Here is a 25,792-nt window from a genome sequence, read left to right as displayed (position 1 = left end):
ATTGCCAACGTATTCGTCTATGGTAGCGGTTTAATTTTCAGCACCTCTGTATTTAATACCGAACACCGTCATTCCAAAATGTCCGTCACTGCGAACAGGGACGGTCGACGAAGGAGGTCGGGGCTCACGTCAGCTGTCTGGGCACTGTGTCGTTTACATAAATAAATCACCGCATAAGTATTTGTAGGAATGGGGGCAGGTCGGGAAGAGAAACGCAGCGGCACAACAACACGGCGCCGAATGGATGGATCCTCATGGGCAGACGACAGGAAAAAAATGGCGGATGGAAGCTTCGAAACTTTTTCGGATTCGGGGGCGTGTTCCTGCTGTTCTAAAAGGGCGTGGCTAAAAAGTGGAAAGAACAGCAAGGAACACGCCCCCGAATCTGAAAAAGACGGAGCCTATTTGGAGGGACGGCTCTCTCCTCCAATGGTTGGCCTCCGTTTAAGAAGCCAGCCAATGGAGGAGAAGCAAAAAGAGAGGCGGGCTAAATAGCCACTCTAGAAAACATTAAATCTCCGACTTCCGGTTCTGCCTCCGGCAGACCGGTAGTCCTCGACCTAAAAAGGAAAGAGGGCTAGGGCCTAACCTCCTAAAAAACAACAACATTTGATAGATATAGATATATACATCTAGATATAAATTTCAGAGTGCCAGTAGCCACTTTGTAGTTCTAGTTAGGAATCCCAGAGATAGGAATTCCTTGGAGTTTTGCTTTCTAATAACTTTGCTCCCATTTGATGAATCTCTACAATACTTTCCTAGCCTATAGCTAAATTGACTGTTGATGGCAAGTTTTGTGGTAGTTCATTATGAGGGTGCAGAGAAAAAACCAAGGTCCCAAAACAGGTTTTTCCACCAATGTAATTTCCATAGACTTTGGTGTTGCATGTAGCACAAAAACGGCTGCACTGATGTGGCTGGAGTAAAGATTATGGTGTTTAAATGATCCTTTTGGGTAGTACAGATAAGTAGGGTAACTATTTCTCAAATTTATAAGGCGTTTTAACTTAGTGATAACGGTGGCTGTTGTAGTTACACAAAAGTTTGCGAAAGTACTGTGGTGAATGCTAATGTCTGCCTTTACAAAATTTAAAGGCAACCATGTTGGTTTTACGTACACTTCAGCTTTTCTTATTTAGGCCTTAGATATAGGTGAGTATTAGGTTTCATATATTTTCCATACCTATTACCACTTTAACAAAGTGGTAATAGGTAGGGAAAATTATTTGTAAGTTACTCAATATTTAAAAAAATATCACAGCACCGCAGTCCTACCTAGGCATACCTGCAGTACTTAATTTTTTTAAATTAAATATGTAACAAACTTTACAATACACTGTAGTATACTATATTTTGCAAATATGGTGTACTACAGTGCACTTTAACACGCTACTTAAAAATAAAAGATTTGATAGTATATTTTAAACACACTCTACTACATTATATTTCTCTAATATAGTGTAATACATTGCATTTTTTTTAATGTTGTAATTTTTTTCCTGAACTACCATGGTACTTTGTTGGTTCTAGCGTAGTTCTCTATAAACTGTTTTAAAAATATAGCAAAAAATATAAACTAATTTTCACTACCTTTTACTACTCTAATACATTGGTAATAGGTAGGGTACAACAATAAAAAACACTACTTACCTATATCTAAGGCCCTAACCCAGAATGAAACAAAAGTGGGCTAAAAACTACATAGCTGCCTGTTATGTTTTGTAAACACAGTTGCTAGCCAGTCATATGCTACCTTGTTATCGGTATTTACCGCGTTATACTGCAATGTTACCATAGTATACCAAGGCACAGTATATAAGTAAGTATTGTCAGATCTATAACTTTAACACTACTTAAACTATTTACATCTACTACCAAAAATGACCATTTACACTGCCACATTACATCTACATCCATTCACACACTTTCACGCTACGTTTAAAGTAACGTGCCGTACTCTCTGCCACTCCACTGTATGCTATTCCACTCTACTCGAATGCACTGCACATCAGTCCACTCTACCCCATTTCACTGTACTTCACTCCACATACTGCTCTGTCGTGCCGAGACCCTTCTGAACCCATACTGTATTGGGGACAAGCTACCTTTTTCGGCTACCCAGGCCTCCAAACGGGCTAACAAGATCCTTCCCAAAACCTTTGGTGCTTCAACATGAAATACCGTGAAAAAACAAGAGACAAGAAGCTTTTGGCAAAACAGAACAGTCTGTTCTATTAACCCCTTCAGCGCGGCGCGGATTACCGCCCCGCGCTGAAGGTTCGTTGCGCGGGCGGGGCCGTGACGGAGCGGTTCCGTCATCCGCACAGCGCGACCGATGCGCATGACGGAACCGCTCCGTCATGCGCATCGAAAGGGTTAAACAATGCAACCGGGAGAACTGCCACAGACATAGGGTCTGAGGACTGTCCCAATTTACAATTGGTAGAACATGGATGTTTATACAGTTCCATGAATGCAATAAAACAGTTCTGGTGATACTTTTATGGTAAGGAATGTGAACCTCTATCTTTGGAGACATACATCAATGTATTGGATGAGGAATCCAGGTGAGCTTTGAACTTGCGTAGACACAATGCGGCCAGTGAGTAATGTGTCTAGATGTCCAGCATGGGGAGAGCATGACCACTGTGTGTACTGTGTGTGCTGTGTCCTACTTGGCTATGTGTTCCTAACTTCATGTGGCATCTGCCTTTATGGTGTTTTGGGAGCGCACGCACCCCTCCGGCAATGTACGCTTTATTGGGGCCAATCTCCCTGGACCATTGTGGTGTCTCTGCACCTATCTGTGGGATTGATCTGCTATGTACCACCCCACCTGTGACCTGTCAATTACTGACCTCAGACCTGTGTCTCAGGGCCTAATAACTTCGTATTTCTGAGTCAGGGTTGACATGGAGTTCACAAACAGTAAATTTGACAATAAAGATGCGATTTCATTTTTATACATGAATGTGTCATTATTCATATTGACATCGGCTTGCATGTGGAATCAGTAAAGGAAATAGGGCGATAGAAACATGTATCTGATCTGTCGCCCTTTTCAAAGATGGGAACGATAATAGAAGTGGACCAGGATTTAAGTGGACCAATGGCAGCGGCACTTCTTAGCTTGTTCGTGATAAGTGGAGCCCAAAGAGTGATTTTATTACCAAATGTGTACATTGGTACTCCATCCCATCTTTGAGCCTTACTCATCGTACTCTGCTTAATTACATTTCTGACCTGGGCACAGATCTTCAGTCTGACCTAGTCAAGAGCATGCAATCTGAGCTGGTCAAGGGCCTGAAGTCTCAGTTCTGCGTAGGGCTGCAGGATGATCTGGGGACAGGTCTGCAGGTAAAGATGCACACAGGGCTGCTGTTTGCCCTTGGTACAGAGCTGCAGTCAGAGCTGTGCACAGACCTATTAGCTAGAGCTAGGCACAGGCATGAAGTCTGAGCTGGGCACAGGCCTGCAGTTTCTTCTCAGCACAGACCTGCGGTTTCAGATTGGAAACAGGTCTGCAGCCTGCAAAGGGTGCAGATCTGCAGGAAGAGTTTGGTACGTGGCCACAGTTAGAGTTGGACACCGACCTTTAGTCAGGGTTGGGCGTGGGAATGAATTCTGAGCTGAGCATAGTTCTACAGGCTGGGCACAGGAAAAAAGTCAGAGCTGAGCACAGGTCTGCAGCCTCAACTGGACATAGACAAGCAGCCTGAGCTGGACAAGGACCTGCAGTCTCAGGTAGGCATAGGACTGCAGTTTGAGCTGGACACAGGGATATAGTCTCACTTGGGCTTAAGGGCTGAAGGACTGTAGCTGGAGTTAACTACAGGGGTGCAGCCTGACTTGTATTGTAAGAAAGTTATATTTTACCTAATGGATGGCTTGCCCATGGTGGTAGAGGTGTGTGAAATTCACATAATTTCCATTTGCATAATTATGACGACTTTATGGAAAATTATATGAAATTACACACAATTACATGAGCTGAAAAGCTGTATTTAGTGCTATCTTTTAGTATGAAATGCATCCTCATGTCCACTTTGACATGCACATTGCACATGACTTGAGCAGCAGCTGCTCTCTTTCGATTCGTTCATGTTATTCCAGTATCCCACAATAGGATTTTTCTCCCCAAATAAATGTAAAATATCACAGTGGCATAACGGTCTAATTTCATGTAAAAAGCATAAAGCAAAATGCAGAAAAGATTATGCCGGGCATAACAACATTTTGTTCAGGCCTACTCTCTTGTACAGACTGTCTCAACATAATTGTGTAGCTCTACTTTTCAAAGTATCAACAAGTTCCTACAAAAGATTGTGTGCTAGGAGCCCAGCTGTGGCGGCCATACTTTTGTGGACTTTGTGACAAATTACTATTTCTACATTGGGAATATTTAGCAATGATTCAACCTGGGGTGCTGTCTCTTATTTAAGAAACCAATGTCTAAAATTGGCAAACACCAGCATCAATGACAAACAGCAACATTTTACTTACAGTCCACTGCCACTATAAACCATAATAAAACAGTTATATTTTACATTTGGACATGCATGTTGTTGAAAGCGAAGAGTTTGGCATCTATTATAAATAAGAATGTTTATGCAAGAAGGAACATCACTGTCAGTTTGTATGAAACATCTGTGTAGGCAGTAGCAGGTCTCAGGGCGTGCTGCGCGGTGGAAGGGCGGGGGGAAGCAAACACGGACATACGACGGTTCGGAGGAACGTAATAATTACTTTCCTCCGTTCCCTCCTATGTCCGTGTTTGCCATACCCCCACCCTACCCCTTCCCGCCTCACCATCCCACAGCACGCCCTATGCGAGCCGCTATTGGGTGTAGGTAAGGTACAGTGCCCAGAAATCCCAATTTGCCAGGACGGTTCTGTTTTTTCAGCATCTGTCCTGGCAATTTCTTTGAATTCAGCATATGTGCTGGTTTTCAAAGATGGTCAACTAAACACACAGAAAGCATGTCTTGACGTGCACCAGGGCAAGAATAGTTAATAGTCCTTATAAGAAATTATGTAATTAAAAATGATATGGTGTGTAAAAGTTACATTTAATTTATGCTCAGTGCCTCTATGTCATCCGTTTTCTATATTGGTGAGTGTTACCCAGAACCCCATTCTATGCCCAGGGGCGCTGCCAAATTGTAGCTCTCCTTTTATGTTTATGGTATGCCCAAGTTTTTGGCTTTCAAAATTTGGTCAGTCTCGGCCAAGGTTTACAAGGAATAATGCATTTAGAAATATAACTTTATCATATAATTACTAATACCTCTTTTGAAATAGATATTTACCCAAAGTGCATCCAGCTTTCAGCACTGTTATGAAACATGACTGCATGACATAAGTCAATGGTATCAAGGGGAAAAGGTGGCGTCAGCCCTGCCACACGTGTAAACTTGGAAATGCACATCACATTATAATCTCTTGAGCGCATGTTCAACCACTGAGCTCCTATACCATTCTATTAATTAATATTGGTGAAACGGACTAAAGAAAAGGACAAATATTCTGAAAGTCTACTATTTACCAAAATCACTTGAGTTTGTAGTGCTTTATCTCAATGCAAACATCAGTGCTAAATTGCCTATGTACTTTACTGCATTAGAAGAAATACAATTTAGCAATTTGTAAGAAACAGCCTACTTCTACTGAGGGAAATCAGGGATCAGTTTTAACCATCTTTTAAATGACCGGTGTAGTGCACTGCCAAGACAGCATTTTTTTATAATTTTGTTTTAGTTTGATATTTTAGGCTATGGTTAATGATATTAAACATAAACGCATTTGGAAATATAACCAATAAATGTGTAGGAGGAAGAAGCCAACGACAAAAGTGACTTAAAAATGTATAAAAATCTTGTGAAAACTTGAATTCTAAAGCAGTGCTACTTATACTTATTCTAACATGGTTAAGTAGTTACTGTGTGACTTATTTGCAACTTTATAAAGATGTCATTTGAAGGGGAATTTTGCCATTTCTAGTTCTTCTAATTTTATTGATTAAGTCTGGTTAAGATTTGTTTTTTAATAAATCGACTATGCTGCTTTTTGAAGACATGGGCAGATGTACCAACATTTTGCACTGGGTTTGCTTTACAAAAATGAGGCAATCTAGTACAAAATGTTTATTTTTAATTTACTATCTTGCTCAAAAAGTGATTTGTCATGGAAATGTGCCTGTAAGTAACGCAATGCAGTATTTTGCATCACTGCATCAAAGGAGAGTGCCATGGAGGTACATGGACATTTGCATGCAACCACCCATGTTTTTTGATGTAAAACCCCATCTACTATCACTATTAGGCAGGTTTTGGCCCAAAAAATAATGCATCCTGGAGGACAGGGTAAAAAACATGGAATGCTTTTATTCCCCCAAAACCTTTACAGTGCAGCACACATCTAAAGTGGGTACATTTTTAAAGTTTGTCTAGGCAAAGATCTTGTACTGGAAACCTATGCTAGACATGACACAGACCCCTTTGCACTATGATTGAAAGGTGTGTGTCTGGTTGTAGGAAGCCTGATTGTCCTCCAGTTTTAGTCGCTATGCAAACAGTAACTTAGTTAAATAATTGGCAGTTTTCATACAAGGTGAAATGTAAAGTTCCATCGTAGGAATCTAATTTTCTCTATGGCTTGGCTTTTGTGTATGAATATGTCATCATGACAAAGCAGTGCATTTTTGTAGTCTGGCTGAACATAAATGTGGTATACTCAGCCAATCAACATCTTATTTGTTTAAGTGCATGTAATCAACCCATTTCCTACAAAAGAAACCCATAATTTTCACAATTCTAACATAATACATGTAAAGGCAGAAATTCGAACATTCTGTTTAACTCTCTAGTCATAAAAAAGATGGTCAGGTGTGCTGACCTACTGCAAAGGTATCAAACAACTTGGCACAATGGCAATTCGTTCATCCCACACTGTTCCTTGTCACAAATTTCTGGTGCTCGCTCTATTCTCTGCATATTGTTCTGCTCTTTAAACCACTCAAAATAAATATTATTGTGATAATCGAATATATCTTTCAAGAAGTGAATTAATTTTAGAAGAGCATCCCTTGCCTTTTAAATAGCTACTTCCACACGCTGCGTGCATAACATTGCTTCCGTTCACTGTATGCAAGAACGTAGCCCTTAGCACAATACAGCGCTAGTCACTCGCACATCTAGCCATCATCTCAAAGAACATATTCCATAGTGCATCATAGTATGTGAACAAAGACAACGCAACATAAAAACTCAGAATTCCTGATACAAGCATTAAAATGTAACAATAGGCATTTATGCCTCAAGGTTATTTACAAAAAACACTCAGATCAGTTTATATCCTATCTCAGCGCAGTGCACCATCATTCTTTAATTGCAGATACAGATCAAAAGACAATTGTGAAGTATCCTGGGGTTAGAAACTGACCCTAATTGCCTTTAGCAATATTTATAAAACCTCAAACAATTTTCAGACACAAAAATTCTAAATTAAATTGCTTCATGTAAATAAAAAAATAATTTTAATAAATAGAATTTTTTTAAATTTTCATTAAAATATTTGAATAATCACATGGCTATGCAGCTTTCCCTTTGAAATAGCTGCCCTTTCTGCTGCTAGCATGAGATTCTGGTGAGCAAAGTGTGTTTAAATGCAAAGTGTGTTTAAGACTGCAGTACCATCTCCAGTCTTCGGGGGCAGAGCTGAGCACAAATATAAACACACTTGATGAAACACAGGTCCCCACAAGGCAATTTTTTCAAAAGTTGTAAAAAGCGACACAGATGTTCCTGAAGCCATTTTTTATCATTTAGAAGATATTGCCTTGTGGGGACCTGGGTTCAGGTCCCCACAGTGCACTCAAGTCCCCACAGCGTGAGTGTGTTATCACACCTAAGTCCCCACAAGGATAGTAACACAAACCCACACACACACACACACACACGCACACGCACACGCACACGCACACGCACACACACACACACACACACACACACATCACTTTTCACGTTAACACCACACCCAGTATTTCCATCATCACTGGAATCTGTAGAGAAACCCCAGGCTGGGGCTCAGATTGGCAGTGCATTGTGGGAAATGCCGAGTGAGGTTGAGCGCTTTACCTCCACGTTTGCACCCCAGTGGTCAGCCTCCCTTACCTGAGCCGGATGCGTAGGTGCTCATGCAGTAAGAATCCACTCCAGTGAGGCATTTTTTTGACGTCATGCAGTCTGCATTGTTCGTAACTGTACCGCATGTGTAACAAGTTAAGGCATGACCTGAGGAAGAAGAAACAACAGGTAAGAGGCAGGTCCCATTCACTCAACATTTCCTCTCACTCTGAGGCCACGAAACAGTGTCTGTGTGGTCCCTCTGAGCCTTTCGCAGGCTGCTGGGTTTCTTCTCCGTGGCCTCCCTCAGCCTGTATGAAATGCATGCAATAGTAACATATAAGCTGGAATCATGCGGCATGAGAGGGCCAAATTAGGTGGCAGTGTTGGCTAAATAATGCGGCAAAAAAGCCAAATTATGCAGCATAATGTGGCCCATTTTGTAATAGTGTTACTTCAGTACTTTGTCACGTTCACAGCTGTTACCACTATCTGGGTATTAGTTTCACCTCATTAGTACATGTTTCACACCCAAATATATCAATGCGCTGCAAAAAGCTGCAGAAAGCTGACCAGTTCAGCTGTGCAAAGGGCCTTCCACTGAGCTGCAACACACCATACCTCATTTTATTAACATCTGAACCCTTTGACCTAGAAACAATTGATTTTTCTTGGTTAGAGTCTGCAGATTATGAGGCAGATGATGAATTATGTGGCAAATGTGGCAATTCTATAATTATGTGAAAATCACCAGGGCTGCACAACCGCATGATTCCAGTGGCTCTGCATATAAGACTGGCATGCTGCTCTCTGTGGTGCTTCTACTTGGATCCTCTCTGAACCTGTATTAATGTTACATGATATCTATATACAAGAATCTGAGGCAGCTGTTACATAAGGTTTCACATACTTAGGGCCCGATTCACAGAACTAACTTAAGACAAAATCCAGAAGGCACTTACTCATTTTGGTATTCTCAGAAGGCACTTACTCATTTCGGTATTCACAGAAGTTAGGAGTCCTAACTTTAGGACTCGTAAATGCCTTCTGTGAATACCGAAAGCCTTAAAATTAGGATTTTTCTCAGTTTCGTAGTAGTATAGTTAGGACTCCTACTTTAGGACTCGTAAATGCCTTCTGTGAATACCGAAAGTCTTAAAATTAGGATTTGTCTCAATTTAGTAGTAGTAAAGTTAGGACTCCTAACTTTAGGACTCCTAAATGCCTTCTGCGAATATCGAAAGCCTTAAAATTAGGATTTTTCTCAGTTTAGTAGTAGTAAAGTTAGGAGTCGTAACTTTAGGACTCCTAAACTGAAAAAAAAATCCTAATTTTAAGACTTTCGATATTCACAGAAGGCATTTAGGAGTCCTAAAATTAGGACTCCTAACTTCTGTGAATACCGAAATGAGTAAGTGCCTTCTGTGAATACCAAAATGGTAGTAAGTTTAGGATTTTGTCTTAAGTTAGTTCTGTGAATCGGGTCCTATGTTTGAAACCTTTGGTCAGAAAAATTGTTGTTCACAAATATTGGAGAAAAGCAGTGCATAGTGTGTTTGTGATTGGGTACTGAGTCAGGGTTTGGAAGGGGCATGTTGTAGGCGTCACTTCCAAATTTCCATTCGGTATTAACTGCAGTAATAACTTGCAGCCCTGGCGACCCGAATCACAGATGCAAACCACTGAAGAGTTACCAGCTCCCAAGTTAGGGCAGTGACTTAATCACAAAAAACAAGGGGCCCCTTTGAACCCCTTTCCCCTGTGAATTGTGGTACAGGTTTTAGAAGGAGAAGGCTGAGGTCCAGGAGGCCATAGTTGTCCCTGCAACTTTTAGAAAGATATTATTTTTAAAGCAGTGCAATCTTCTTTAACGCCTTGGCTGCGGCAGGAATTCCGCCGCAGCGCTGGGGGGGGAGGGGGGGGGGGGGTTTGGGGGCAGCGCGGTGGCGCTGTGCTCATGACGGAGCCACTCTGTCATGAGTCACGGTTGAGCTGTGCTCATGACGGAGTGGTTCCGTCACGACTCCGCCCACTGCGCTAATCGCCCGCACAGGCGGGGAATTAGCGCCGTGTGGGAGGAGTGGCCGCCAACGGCCGCAGCATGACGGAACCACTCCGTCATGAGCACACGGCACCCGTGGCTCATGACGAGTGGTTCCGTCATGAGCGGGGAAAGGGCTAAAGTAAATCAGGCTGCTTGTACCAAAAGAAAAGTGTTGTTTCAAAGTAGTCAGAGGCATGGTGGTCTGTTGACCCTTGCAGACGCCATCCCTGTGATTGTGGCCCTTAGAGTCTGTTTCAATTTGTAAGCTACCTAATGAATATTAATTAGATAGGACTGGCTACGAGCCACAATAGAATGGAATGTTGATAACAACCTATAATATAGTATAAAACCTATCCATACAGAATGAGTTTTAAACATTAGATTTGAAAAACATCAGTCTGAAAACAGGACAATAGGCCGGACTTTGTCGCACAGCCTCAATCTTCAGGACATATTTATGAGAGACTTGCATCACATTTGCACGCACAAAGTGCTACATGCGTGACACAAGCCTCTAAAGTCAAATGTATGAAGCCACGCAAAGCCACTTTGCTCTGAAATCTGCAGTAAGGCAATGCAGCGCAAATCGCTGTGCTACCTTACCCTGCGCAATTGAGCCATTCAATGGGCGTTGCAATGGGTGCTCTCATGCAACTCCCACGGATTTTGATACATTCCCAGATTTACAAGGACTTGTAAACCTGGGAATGTCCAGCAATCGTACACCTCACCAGGGAAGGCGTACCACGGAGAAATATCTTTATTTCTCCTGTTTTCCCCTCTTTCTATGTATGCGGTATAATAGGAAAAAGCCGCTCCAGTTTCAGTCTGTACAGGTTTCCCTTCCGGCACAAAAACAATCCTACAATCCTGCATGCAATGGAGGTGCCCTTGCACCAAGGTGCCTGCATTGGTTCTAGGCTGCCAAAAAAGCACCGGCACAGGGGGAAAGGACTGGAATGCGCCCCCTTGGATGAATGCGTTGCATTCCTGCCCTTTCCTTGTAATGCAGGTCAGCGGATAAAGATGACTTGCTGCGCTGCCCCGTGCCACTAAGCTCATAAATATGCACCTTTGCGTGTATGTCTCACACCTTACTGCATATTGTATCTCGTTGTGCATACCCCTCTCTCACTCCAGCATAAAGTACACAATTCATTTTTTGGATAACAATTTGCGCATACTGGGTTTTCCTGTCACCATAAATATCGTGTTGACCAAGTCTAGAAAACTCCTTCTATTTATTTCAGAATTATGAAAAGCTGCGAGGACACACCAGGACATGTGGCTATCAGACACACACACAGATATCTTCATGGTGAGGCACGTTAACCAACTGAGCTATTTACCAGTATGCACTTGGCTTTGATAACATTTTAATATCATGTGGAATATATTTCATGCTTCGTGTGACGATACCTGTGTGGGGCACATGGAGTAAAGAAGTGGATCTCGTGCTAGGGCTCAGACAGGTGTGCATTTAACACAATGTGTTTCTTCCTCAGAAGTGTGTCTGCCTCTCCCATGGTAATGTTCATCTCCCCTCCCCCTTCATCAGCTAATCTGCTCTGTGTCATTTACGCTTGACCTGGTGATGTAGGGCACTCACTGTCCCCGGAGGCCAAGCCCTGTGCTTCTGCTGAGCACTCAGCAATTGGTGTTATCTTTTAGGGAACACTCAGTGGAGGTGTTTCACAACTTCAAGTCTTGCCTAAAAGACCTCACCCTGGATGCAAAAAAACTGCCTGAAATTAAACGCTGAGAAAATGGAAGCTCTGGTTTTTAGCCAAGAGTCTCCTCTTACTCCCTGTTTGAGGTGGCCTCAGAACTGAATCCACCTCCACCCCCCCACTCAAAATCTGCCAGCAATCAGGGTATTAGGCTGGGCAAAGAGCTCTCCTTCTCTGACAATATACAACATATCTCCTCCAATTCTTTCTGAAGGATGAGGGCAATTAGGGAATTCTTACTCTTTCTGCCAGAGGAACATTGGAAGACCATGCATTAGTCTCATCTCAAGTGGACTATGCAAACAGCCTATAGATGGGGTTACCTGCATATTTATTGTGCAGGCTCCAAATTATACAATACTCAAGGCTAATTAGGAGGGTACCCAGGCGCCACCACATCTCTCCACATTTGAAGCAACTTCATTGGCTTCCTATAAGCAGGAGGACTGAATTCAAATCATTGATCCTTGTATTTAGGGCCACCATAAGTTTGGGACCCAGATGCCTCCAAAAAAGGTTGCAGCTATACTAGCCAACTCGAGTTCTAAGATCCAACAATCTGCGACTCTTGAAAGTCTCTCGATACCGCAAAGCGTAATTGGGTGGCAGGTCCTTCGTGGTGCAGTCTTATAAAATATGGAACTCCCTCTCTTTACATCTCCGCATGTTGGAATCAGAAACAGAATTCCAGAGAGCATTAAAGACCTGGCTCTTCAGGCAGTAACTGCTGGCCCGCCCTACCCCCCTCTCGTGAGTTTTCTGCTAGCCATGGCACACCTACGCCGAGGAAGCTGTACGCTTTAGAAAATCCTCATTCATTCATTCATTCAAGTGCACTGGCGAGTGTGAGTGCATGTCACACACTGGCCCCTGTACAGAAACTTGCACATCAAAATGGATCAACACATGACACCATGACCTTGAGACAGCGAGCAAAAAGTTAGACTTACATCAATTTCCATGTACAGCTTTGGAAGTAAAATGTAGAATATAATAGCTATATAATTTTATTAATATTGAAACACTTTTCTAGTCATCAAACCCCTAGTGATGCAAGGCAGGAGCACTGTTGGCATGTGTGTTGGTACAGAGATGAGCTGTCCTGGCACAGTAATGAGAATATATTGGCATGGGAAGGAGGCCAATCTCCCCAGTCATACCCAGACTCACACAGGTACATCTAAAAATGATTAGTCATACACAGCCCCACACTGGTTCACCTCATGATGACCAGGTGTTTATAGCCCACACAGGTAGATCTAAAGATGACAAGTCATGCACAGCTCCACACAGGTACATCCAAAGGTGATCAGGCATGTACTGGCATTACGTTTTGTAGATCAAAACATGGCGTGTGATGGACAGCTCTACAGAGGTGGATTTGAGAGAAAGTGACTAGGGGGCATATCAACAAGGGCTTTATCTCTGCTTTTTTGGCTTTAAAAGCCAAAAAAGCAGAGATAAAACTAGCACCCTATCAACAACAGGGTGCTAACACGCAAATTTGCATGTTAGCACCCTTTTACTCTACGCTTCCCCTTGCATCTCTAATGAGATGCAAAGGGGGCGTTCCAGAGTAAAATAATAGGAGAAATGTCGCTAAGCGACATTTCTCCTATTATCAAGAATGTCGCTAACCCTGTTAGAGACAAAAAAAGCAGCGCTAACCGCGGTTAACGCTGCTTTTTTACGTCTGCTAATTTTGGGGCATATCAACAACAACCGGCGATAATTATCGCTCAGCGCTGTTAGCGTGAGGATAATTATCGCCAGCTAGCGTGAATTTTTATCGCTGAGATAGCGTGCTATTAGCAACGCTTATCTCAATAGCGATAAAAATCTACACGCTAACAGGCTAACGTGAGATGATCGCTGGAAACCCAGCGATAATCACACGTTACCTTGTTGATAGGGACAGGCAAACTTAGCCATGATATCCTCCTTCCATAGGATATCATGGCTAAGTCTGAAAATTAGCAGACGTAAAAAAGCAGCGTTAACCGCGGTTAGCGCTGCTTTTTTTGTCTCTAACAGGGTTAGCGACATTCTTGATAATAGGAGAAATGTCGCTTAGCGACATTTCTCCTATTATTTTACTCTGGAACGCCCCCTTTGCATCTCATTAGAGATGCAAGGGGAAGCGTAGAGTAAAAGGGTGCTAACATGCAAATTTGCGTGTTAGCACCCTGTTGTTGATAGGGTGCTAGTTTTATCTCTGCTTTTTTGGCTTTTAAAGCCAAAAAAGCAGAGATAAAGCCCTTGTTGATATGCCCCCTACAGACTTAGCCATGATATCCTATGGAAGGAGGATATCATGGCTAAGTTTGCCTGTCCCTATCAACAAGGTAACGTGTGATTATCGCTGGGTTTCCAGCGATCATCTCACGTTAGCCTGTTAGCGTGTAGATTTTTATCGCTATTGAGATAAGCGTTGCTAATAGCACGCTATCTCAGCGATAAAAATTCACGCTAGCTGGCGATAATTATCCTCACGCTAACAGCGCTGAGCGATAATTATCGCCGGTTGTTGTTGATATGCCCCTTGGTGTGCACATCTTGCAGTACACAGGTACATTCAGATGTTACCAATCATAGACAACCCCACACAGGTGGATTTAAGATGAGCAGCCATGCAGAGCCTCACACAGGTACATCTAAAGAAGACTAGGCTTGTGTAGCCCCACACAGGTAGATGTAAAGATGAAGAGTCATACACAGCCCCACACAGGAAGATTCAAAGGTGACCATAATGTAAAGCCCCACACAGATAAACCGAAAGTAAAACAGGCATGAAGAGCCTCACACAGGTAGATTTGGAAATGACTAGGTGTACACAGCTCCCCCTACACAGGTACATTCAGATGTAACCAGACATGCACAGCCTCATGCAGGTAGATCTTCAGGTGACCAGGTACGTACAGCCACACACAGGTTTACATTCATAGTGTGTCATTTATTGAAAGTCTTACCTGTGCCAAAAAGGAGGGCAGCAGCCAGAAGAGACCCCAAGACAGCCTTCATCCTTCAAAGTGATGGAGCAGGGATGGATAGAAGGGAGGCTGGTGGTATTTATGTGTGTGAGCTGTGCTTGAAGTTTCTGTGTGAGGTCTGAGTGTGATGTCTGTGTGGGATCTAGGTGTGAGGTCTGTGCATCAGTTTCTTATGTGATGTCTGTGTCTCATATATGTATCTGTGCTGCCTTTATATAGCATAACAATGTTGTGTAAATAAAGCTCTTGGCAACACATGTTCACAGAACTCACACGTTTCTTGTTTTGACACTATTGTTCACATTTTCAATTGAATGCTCCCCCTCGGACAGTGTCCTTTCCTACAATGCTCCAAAGATATCATTTACAAAAGATACATTTCTTCGTCACCACCACTAAATACAAAACCATTCAGGCGCACAAAGCTGGTGTGGTAACACAATCAACAATAAGGACATGAGAAGAGAACGCTGTTCCGCTCCAAGTGTTGCTTTTCTTTAACAAAGAAGGAGAGATCTAGGCCTGTATTAAATTACAGCGTCTGCTTTCCAGTCACTCGAATGCTATGGTTACTGGCACGAGTCCTAAGGAGCATCACTTTGTGCACAGGTCCCCGGGCTCGAGCCTTTGGTGGGATGACGAGTGTCGGTCACTGCCCCCACTAGGAAGGACGGGCCCAGGGTGGGGTATGTTACCAGAGGTGAGTGAGTGCAGAGGACTGTGAGTCAGGGTAGGGGCCCCCAGGAGCCTGGACCTGGCAGGCAACTTTGTAGTAATGCACCTGTGCGATGTCAGAGGTACGTATTATCATGAGCATTAATACAGTGTGGGGCTTATTTATGTGATCCTGCATCACTTTTGCATCACGTTAAGTGGTACACACACAATGCAGGGCTCTCATTTTGATTTATGAAGCCACACAAAGCCACACTGTGTGGCTTTGAGTTGTCTCATAAATCATAAGTAAGGCTACGCAGCACATCCGACTGCTTACTGAGGTGCTGATTGCACCTTAACCTGAGGGCACCGCACTTCACACCGCCTCACCTCACGTCACTGCCCTGGTATCCTCCATGCCGCCACTTCATGCTGACATTGATGCCGCTGTCTGCACGGTGGCCTGGGTTCACCACTCGTAAGTCACTCAACGCACCACCCTGTCCCACGCAGCAGACTTGGCCCACCGACTCCGGCGCCATTGACTCCAGATTCTCAACCGATGCTGCTACTTGCACCACGACATGTGGACCCCACACATCAAATTGCCCTGTCTCGCATCACAGCCTTGAGTCCACCGATGATGGCGATTCAGCAGTGACGATGATGCTGCTTGCCCTTGAACTGCAAGCACTGCTACAACTAGGCCTGGGCTAAAATTTCGTTCCGTTCGCGGAAATTGCGATAATTTGATATTTTCGCGATTCGCGGAAAGCGCGAAAATGTCAAAATTTCCGCATTCCGCAGCTTGGCGATAATTTGTTTTTTGCTCGCGCTGTAAAATAATACATTCTCGCGCGCGATCGCCTTACCTGAATCCCTGCGTTCGCCGACAAGTTTTCTTGATCCGGTCGCGTTCTCCATGAGATGTTGTATTGTTTTTAGCCATTTGCGCTGTCTCGCAACAGTTCGCGCCCGCAGTGATGTCATGCGTCGCGCGATCACCTCTTTCTTCTCGCGATCATGCACCGCGAGGCAACAGATGGCCGCGCCCGCGACCAACCACAGGGGTAAGTTGGCGAGCCGCAACCATGCAGAAAATCTCGCGAACATGCGGGAAAAAAACTTCCGCATCTTCGCGATATTTCCGCGTGTTTGCGATAATTTTTAACATTTTCGCGATACTTTGCGAAAGTGGATTTCGCAAATTCCGCCCACCCCTAGCTACAACCACTGCCCCACTTGACACTGTAGCCCAGATCTCACCAAGGCCGCTAGACACCGTCACCGAGCCGCTGCCTGCACCATGACCGGACGGCACCACATGCCACTTCACTGCAACCCCAATGCAGCTGGCGCTCCCTACTTCACTGTATTACTGTGTGTTATGTGCAAATACTTCACACACTGCCTCTGAGATGAGCCTAAGTGCTTGTGCCAAGCTACCATGGGGGTAAGCAGGGGTTATTTAGGAAGTGTAATCCCCTTACCCTGACTGGAGCAAAGGGTCCCTACTTGGACAAGGTACAAACCTTCAACTAGAGACTTCCATTTCTAACATACGCTCTATAAAAATGGTTGGATAAAAAACATTTAACAATTTGACAAAGACTAATGCAATAAAATAATAACAACCTGTTACAAAGTGCAATGATTAGTTCAGAACAGTACAAGTTGATTTTAGCAGTGAAATAGAAAATATTCAATTCTGATTTGTTGAATAATAGTAATTTTTCATAAACACATAAACTGACTAACATGACACAACATTTAAACATAAAGCACAATTGCAAAACTTTTACCGCACCACAACATCAAAAATGCCTAAATGTATCATGTAAAAGAGACTAGAAGAGAAAAAGGTTGACAGAAAAAATTATTATTTTATCCATAAAACCATCGCCCTCCCCTAGAGCCTACAGCCCAAGGAGAGGGCATGCTTAGTGTAATACACAGAGCTAAGTGAGCCCAACAGTCTGTCAATATCAGCTCAGTGGACAAAAATCGCAATGATTTGAGCAGAGAAAAGGAACAGCCTTACAATTATCGGTCCTCTGTGGCCAGACGCTAGATACACATCATTTATTAAGGTCCGAATTTTCCCCTAAGGTCCGGATTACACGTTATATTACATCTAGGGTTAGTTTGTTCTGTCTGCCTGATACCCAGCGGTCCAAGTGAAAAAATCCACCTGTTGTGTTATGTTATAAAGGATTTTATAGCACGCTCAATTACTCGAGAGTGTCCTGACGCGAGCAGTTATCGGAGAGAACGGGAAGTTTGAATCAGCTAATTAAAAAGAAAGGTTTTAAGTTGTTTCTTGAAGGGACCGAGCTCCTGAATGCTCCGAATTTCTAAAGGGAGAGAGTTCCAGGCCAGCGCAGTTATAACGGAAATAGACTGACCTCCCAGCCAGGACCTACGAAAACCCGGGTTGGTCATCAAGCATTGGGTGGCTGATCGTAAGGCTCTATTGGGGACATAAAAGCTAAACCGCTTCCTTATGTAGACAGGACCCAAACCGTGCAGCGCTCTGTGAGCCACCGTAAGAGCTTTAAATTGCACTCTTTGGGCCACTGGAAGCCAGTGCAGGTCACGCAAATGCTTTCTCATGTTAGATCTTCTAGAGATGTTAAATAGAAGTCTAACAGTGGCGTTTTGAATCGTTTGCAATTTTCTCAGTAAATAGCCGGGAATGCCACATTAGAGGGCATTAGTGTAAGCCAAGCGGGAGAGAATAAGTGCCAGAGCGACCGTTTCCTTTGCTTGGCTAGGAAGAAGAGGAAAAAATCTTCTAAGAGATTTGAGTATGCCAAAGCATACACCAGTGAGTTTCTTAACTTGCACCGCAAAGCGGAGATCGTCGCCGAACCATATTCCTAGGTTCTTAGCGGGCGCACCCACTGACTTCGGACGAGGAAAGTCATTCGGCCACATATTTTCATGGAAGGCAGGTGAAAAAGAGCCACATAGCAGCACCTCTGACTTATCCTCATTGCACTTCAGTTGGGCACGTGCCAGCCACTGAAACACAGAGGAAAGGCAATTCTGCGCTCGAGAAGTTGACAGGTCACCATCGTTCCACGTAAATAAGACCTGGGTGTCATCGGTATAGGCAATTATTTTTGCCCCCAGCTCCTCTGCCAAGTAAATAAGAGGTGTCAAATAGATGTTAAAGAGTAATGTGCTTAAGGTGGAACCTTGAGGGACTCCCGTGTCCACTTTCCTAGCAGTTGAGGAGAAAGGTGGTGACCAGACCTGCTGGGAGCGATCTTCCAAAAAAGATTTCAGCCAGTCCAAGGCAGAGCCTGCGATGCCAATGTTAGCTAGGCGAGTGAGTAGAAGATGGTGGGGTACCGTATCGAAGGCAGCAGAGAGATCCAGTAAAACCAGAGCCACCCTGCCGCCTGCGTCCTGGCACTCCCTGATGGATTCAGCCATTTCCACTAAAGCCGTCTCAGTGCTGTAACATTTCCTAAATCCGGATTGAGCCGGATGGAGGGCACCGGAGTTTTCAACAAAAGTATCCAGCTGTCGGAAGACGACTTTTTCGCAGACCTTGGATAGGGCTGGAAGAAGAGAGATGGGACGATAGCTAGCTGCTAGTAGCGGATCCAGTGAGGGCTTCTTTAGGAGTGGCAATAGTTTGGCCTGCTTCCAATGCAGAGGGACCCGCGTTGTGCACAGAGACAGATTAATGATTGATGTAACTTCCGGATAAATAACCTCAGCTACACCCGCCAGTACTCTGGCAGGACATGGGTCAGAAGGGGAGCCTGACTTAAGAGTATTAAGAATGGCCAGTATATCTGAGCCAGTAGCAGGAGAAAAGCCAGAACATATAGGCGACCCTAACAGCGGGGGGGGGGATGAGGCAGATGGTGAGAAGTCTCAAATCCCTGAAGGCTCTTCAACACGCTATAAGCTCCTCACACCATTGAAATGAGGTGGGGGGGCCGATTGTTCGACGCAAGGTGTCAGAAAGCTTCTTACAATGGAGAAGATCTCTCTACCATTGTTTTTTGCTTTGGCGATACGTTCAGCATAAAAGCTGCTCTTAGCCAATTTACTGGCTGAGTAATAGATGTTTTGAGCTTTCCGCAGAGCAGATTTCGCTGATGGAGAGTACTCCAAGCGCCAGAGGCGTTCCTGTTTCTTGCAACCTAGTTTGAGCTCTCTTAATGCACCAGAATACCAAGGGCAAGAGGGAGAAAGGCGTGACTGCTTTTTACAATTAGGGTGGGAGACAGAGCTGACCCCTTGCTTGATCCAGGTGGCAAAGTCGTCGACCGCCAAATCCAAGCCACTAGAAAGCACCGGGCGAGAAAGTGAGAGGGCCGTGTAGAGGGCGGGCATTTAAATGTTCGGGGGAGGTTTACACAGGGTAGAGGCACTGGGGGGCATTAATGATTCCAGTGGCCAGGAAAAATAGACCAAGCAATGGTCAGACCTCTTCACTTCTTTTAGACCTGCCAGTGTTAGGTAACCAGCAGTCCCTAAAACAATGCTTTTAACTAAAAAACTAAGACCAATGTGGGGACCCTATATAACAAATCAAGGGCCTAAGTGTACCAGTTATTTCACACCCAGTGGCCCAAGAGAGAACAACTGGTAGCTACCTTCACCTTCTCCAGCATGCTAACTAAAGAATAAATCCTAAATCAGTGCTATGAATTCAATAGTGCTAAAGGATTACTTGATGTTGCAAAGGCCAAATATCAGGCCGACCATGATGGAGGGCAGGCCAGCTACGAGACTCATGCAGGTCCCGCTGAAAAAGGACCTTGGATGGAGAAAAGAGTTGATGCTGAGGGCATTATGAGTCAATCTTTTCCACCTAATCGGGTCACTACCTTGCCTTCGAACTCCGTTGAGATTAAAGAAATGAGCTGTCTTTGTACAGCATTAAACTTCATGTTGGGCCGCACAGGCTGTATGAGTGCTGTCGTTGAACAACCTGTGGATATTGAAGGGTGGTGCATTGGATTTTAGAGAGACAGCTGCAGGAAAGAGTAGGACTCACAGATGGTAGAGACCAGCAGCACTAAAAGGATTGTAGGAAGTCTTTTGTGTGCCTGAGAATACAAAAACAGGAGGCAAGCCAGAATGCCATTAGTGTCACTCTAGGTTCAAGTGAGAAGTGTACAGTCCTTGTCCTTATCAGGGTAGAAATCAGCAGGAAGCAGGGCAGCTCAGATAAGTAGAGAATCAGATCTTCAGAACAGTCAGTCAAAGCAAAGTGGCAATCCTTACAGTACAGCAGTCTTTACTCCAGCAAAGTTCTTCTACGGTCCTGTCGTGTACTGATTTGGTAGGATCAGAGCCCCAGTGTTTACATCCAAATGTGCCTTTGATTTGAAGGGTGACTTCAAAGCAGCTCTTACTGCCCAGAAGGGCCATCAGTATGCAGATGAATGCAGATGAGTCCTGTGTCTCACCTACCCGTCCTTTGTTTGTGGTTGTCTAGAGGGAATGCACAAAATGTAGCTGTCACCCATCCCAGACGTGTACTGGAGACAGGCTGCAGGCCCACAAAGTAAAGTTAAGAGGAGAGAAATGTCCACTTTCTAAAATAGTAATGGCAAATCCAACTTTACCACTAAAGAGGATTTATTATTACCTTACCAAAGATATGAAACATGATTTAGCTACTCCTTTCCAATCAGGAATTACAGCTTAAAAGTGTTTTTAAAGGATTCCCAATGCTAGCCTGTGAGAGGAGTAGGCCTCATAGAAGTGAAAAACAAAGTTAGCTGTTTGTCTCTACCAAGACATTTAAAAGTTAAAAGTACATGTCCTAAATTTTACTTATTCCGCACCCTGCCCTTGGAGCTAACTAGGTGACATATGTCTAATAAAAGGGCAGTTTAAGGCTTGGCAAGTGGTGTAAATGCCTAGGTAAAGGGCAGTAAACTGCACACACATGCCCTGCAATGTCAGGTCTGAGACCAGTTTGAAAGGCACTTGTGTGGATGGCACAATCTGCTTAGCAGGGCCACCAGTAGCATATAGATTACAGGCCCTGGGTATTTCTTATTCCATTACCAAGGTCTTACAGGTAAACTAAATATGTCAATCAGGTATACACCAATGCTACCATGTTTTAGGGGTAAAGCACATGCACTTTAGAAATGATTAGCAGTGGTAAAGTACTCTGTTTCCTAAAAAATAGAAAAAGGTATGAAATCTAACACTCAGGTGTGCACGTGTACAACGGTGTGCATGCACACTAAAACATGTCTCATTGTAGTGAGGTTCATCAGTGCCCATGCACAAAAGCTTCCAGAGGAGCACTTCCATGGATAATCCTTGATGTTCACCCATAACTGATTGCCAGCCTTGCTGACTTCCATCGCTATCCTGCAAGGGACTGTGGCCTGTTGTACACCAGACTGGTTTCCTGATACATCACACACGGGTAAATGGGGAGTCAGACTGTTTAAAGAGATCTGGCAGAATGTACTTCTTACTACGATCTCTATGATATAGTTAACATTATGTAGGGTTCTTATATGAAATATATTCATATAATAACTGCAAAATTATAATGGTTGAATTATTCATCTTCTTCATCATTCTTGCAATGCTAGTAACAGTGCTGTGTTTACATCCACTAAAAAATTGCAGCTCATATCTTTTACATAAGATTAAAATTGCTTCAATAAATATTTAAAATGGCAGTTTTTGCATTTATTGTATATCCCTTTGGGCATGCCTAAGGTAACAATGAAAGGGTAGATCTGTTTCCGCAATTTCCTTGGGAGGGTTAAAGTGATCATGTTCTGAGGTTGCACACACCATCGGGTACCCTGTCAGATTTAGGGGTGCAGATTGTGCACCGTGAGCTATCCATGAATCGGGCCAACTAATTCTTATTATATGTGTGGACTCAGTCCTCATATTTAGTAGGATCATAGAACATGGCACCACCAGCGTTATGTCAGGTACTTATTAAATGGGTCTCCTGAGTAGTTCTTATGTGTGCCCAAAGCCCCGAGTTACCTTAACCAGAGACATCCATGGTGTTAGGGAATAATCCATCTCAGCTAAATAGGGAGTCCCTATTTTGTCTGTAGGTTTTTCAGGCGTGAACCTTTAAAATGATCACTCCACTATAGTTGTGTTCCCTTCTCCAAATTACATTTACTAACATGGCAAATGCTGGATCAGTGGTCATTCCACTAACTTTCAGACATGCAGTAGCACAGATTTGACTAGAGGAGATGTGACTTTGTGGCATTCTACACATCCACAATGAACAGCCCTGGACTGGATCCGATCGTTCCTCACCGGAAGCAGACAAAGAATCAGACTGCCACCCGTCCTCTCCGATCCCACGAAAATCACCTGTGGAGTCCCACAGGGGTCATCACTGTGCCCAAACCTCTTCAACATCTACATGGCCCCCCTCGCAGCCATCATCCGACAACGCGGTCTCAACATCGTATCCTACGCCAACGACACCCAACTCATCCTCTCGCTCGCCAGAGACACCAGCATCGCCAAACTCAACTTCCAGAAAGAAATGCAAGACGTCACAGTGTGGATGACCAACAGCTGCCTGAAGCTCAACGCCGAGAAGACAGAAGTCCTCATTCTTGGAACCCACCCTTCAGCATGGGGCCACACCTGGTGTCCGACCGCCCTCCGAAGCCCACCCACCCCCTCAGACCATGCCAAAAACCTCTGCATCGTACTCGACTCATCACTCACCATGAACAGATAGGTCAACGCCGTCACCACAAGCTACTTCAACACCCTCCACATCCTTCGCCAGACCCCCCTAAGTCAAGAAAGGCAGTCACCCATGCACTGATCACCAGCAGACTGGACTATGGAAATGCACTCTACGCCGGCATCAACAAGCCCCTACTCCGCAAACTCCAGATGATACAGAACACCGCCGCCAGACTTTTCCTCGGCATCCCCCGGAACAAACACATCAGCCAACACCTACGAAGACTCCACTGGCTCCCAGTGGAGAAAAGAGTCACCTTCAAAATCCTCACCCACGCCTACAAATGCCTACACAACAATGGACCCAAATACCTCAACGACAGAATGAATTTCCATGTACCCAAAAGAAACCTCCAATCTTTCAACCTCACAGAGACCGAAACCCCATGCATCCACAGAGCCAGAGCAGGTGGAAGATCCTTCTCTCACATCGCAGCTAAGATCTGGAATGAGCTGCCGCCAGACGGCCTTCAGGAAGACTCTCAAGACCTGTCTCTTCGGCTAAACAGATCTACGGACCCCCCCTGCCACCAGCGCCTTAAGACCCTCACGGGTGAATAGCGCACTTAAAAGTCCCCTGATTGAATAATTGATTGATCCACTAGCAAATGTATGAATAGGTCCCCTCAGCAACGACAGGGCAACATGGCCAGTCTTAGCTGACTACACACCATATCCACAATTAGGAGTACTAACAGTAGCTTTTACACTAGTTAGACTATACAGACAGTTAACACACTATATTATGCGAACAATAACAACAAACCTAGCATGGGCTTTTCAAGCAGCACAGCCACATTTAGCAATGCCTGCAATCAGTCCAGTTAATGTTAATGTAATAATGGGTAAGGTTCCCACCAGACAGGAGGAAATTCTGTTCTGAATTGCACAAAAAACAAATAAGCTTGAAGTAGTATTTCCTCATATGAGAACCTGAGATAAGCATTGAATTCTCACAATGTGCTCACCTTTAGTGATGGTTCCCTCGGCAGATGAATGTGCCACTTGGGGTACAGTTTATGCTGCATTATATACCATCAGGCATGGTACACCATCTTTAGCTGTTTTCACTAAAGTGCTAAAGCAAATTCAAAATTAATACAGGGCTGCCCTTGCCCTGGATTTGGAGATAAAACGTGTGGGCAACTTTGCCACACTAGCCTCAATATTTAAGTAATATTAAAAGGAAAGCAGTAGCCTTGGCATTATGGCATTAATTAGCGCAGGTTTCGTTACTGCATCAGGAGCGCGAACTAGCAAAAATTATCGCTGAAACCTAATCATCTAGAGGTTGAGATAATTTGGAAGCCAGACCAAATAAACCACAACTGAAGAGTATTTCGGAAAAAAGGATAACTCGAAACAGGCACCAGAGTCTTCTAAAGAATACTGGCATAAACAAAAAAATTATAGGTATCAATATACTGATTCACATCCTTCTTGTTCCTTTCAGGAAACCTCCAAAAAGTGCTCCGAGAAAGGAGGACAATCAGAGCACAGATTGGAATAGTATGTGAAACCGAAAAAAGACTCACAATGCTTATCTCACATCGTCATAAAAAGGAAGAGAAACATCGGTAACAGAAGGCTCAATTTAAGACGAAGTAAGTGGCAGGTACTTCCCTAAATATGTCACACATATTGAGGATGCTGCTTTGGAAAAAGGAGTGGGAACAGACTCTGCTAGACAGCATGGCAGAGGCCACGATAGTTCTTCAGAATCTTCAATCTTTTCTGGTGGCGAGAACGACTTAGGATTTTGTTCAGGTGGAAACACCAGATCAGAGAGTTAGCTCTCCAAGTAGATTATATGATTTGAACATCCAAATTGAGGATGATATATCCCGCACCATTAAAACCCTTTTTTGAGGAAAATTGAACACTTAAATATGACATTCTGCTGACTGAAATGGATTGACCACCTGTGTTTGTTAGAAAAATCTCACAAGGGGAAGACATAATAAAACTGCCATTTTCCATCCTCGTTCCTTCAGGTAACAAACGTGCACATGCTATGGATTGAGCCCTTGCACAATGCCCAACATTTTATTGCAAATTATGTAGGCTGGGCTCAAGATTCACCCTACCATGTCAAACTGATACGGTCCAGCTCGCAATCCTATCAACCATGAAGCGAAATGACATGTTAGAGAAATTCTAACACAACTTGAATATAAAGGCTTTATTGAGTCGGGCATCTCACCAATGAACAATCCTGTGATTTCAGTAATGAAACCAGATCATCTATATCAATAAGACTTAGACTTCAGACATTTAAACAGTCATACAGGTACATTGGCAATACAAAATGCACACAGCCCAGCCATAATAAACAACATTGTGTGCAAAAAACATACAAAACGACATTAGCCATTTCAAATGGCTTTTTCTCCCAAAACATAGCAGCTGAAGGCAGGGATCTAACTACGTTCACAACGATCAAGTAATAAAAACAATTTTGCTATCTCCCACAGGGATAAAACAACAGCCCAGGCTTGTTTTCTC

At 43.8% G+C, this 25,792-nt stretch overlaps 1 protein-coding gene across 1 annotated transcript in view; it reads right to left on the bottom strand.

Moving 5' to 3' along the window:
* LOC146830186 (prostate stem cell antigen-like) overlaps window positions 1–15,059 on the bottom strand; it is a 108,545-nt gene extending 93,486 nt beyond the window's left edge. The window contains exons 1-2 of the mRNA XM_085604024.1: window positions 14,873–15,059; window positions 8,175–8,294 (exon numbers count right to left, since the gene is read on the bottom strand). Of these exons, the coding sequence (XP_085460150.1) occupies window positions 8,175–8,294; window positions 14,873–14,924 (172 nt within the window). The 5' untranslated portion in view covers window positions 14,925–15,059. The remainder of the gene's footprint in view (window positions 1–8,174; window positions 8,295–14,872) is intronic.
* Window positions 15,060–25,792: the final 10,733 nt, after the last annotated feature.

The sequence above is a fragment of the Triturus cristatus genome, chromosome 5_1 (genome assembly GCF_964204655.1).
Source record: "Triturus cristatus chromosome 5_1, aTriCri1.1, whole genome shotgun sequence".
NCBI classification, from domain to species: Eukaryota; Metazoa; Chordata; class Amphibia; order Caudata; family Salamandridae; genus Triturus; species Triturus cristatus.
This window is presented reverse-complemented; position numbering and strand designations above follow the sequence as displayed.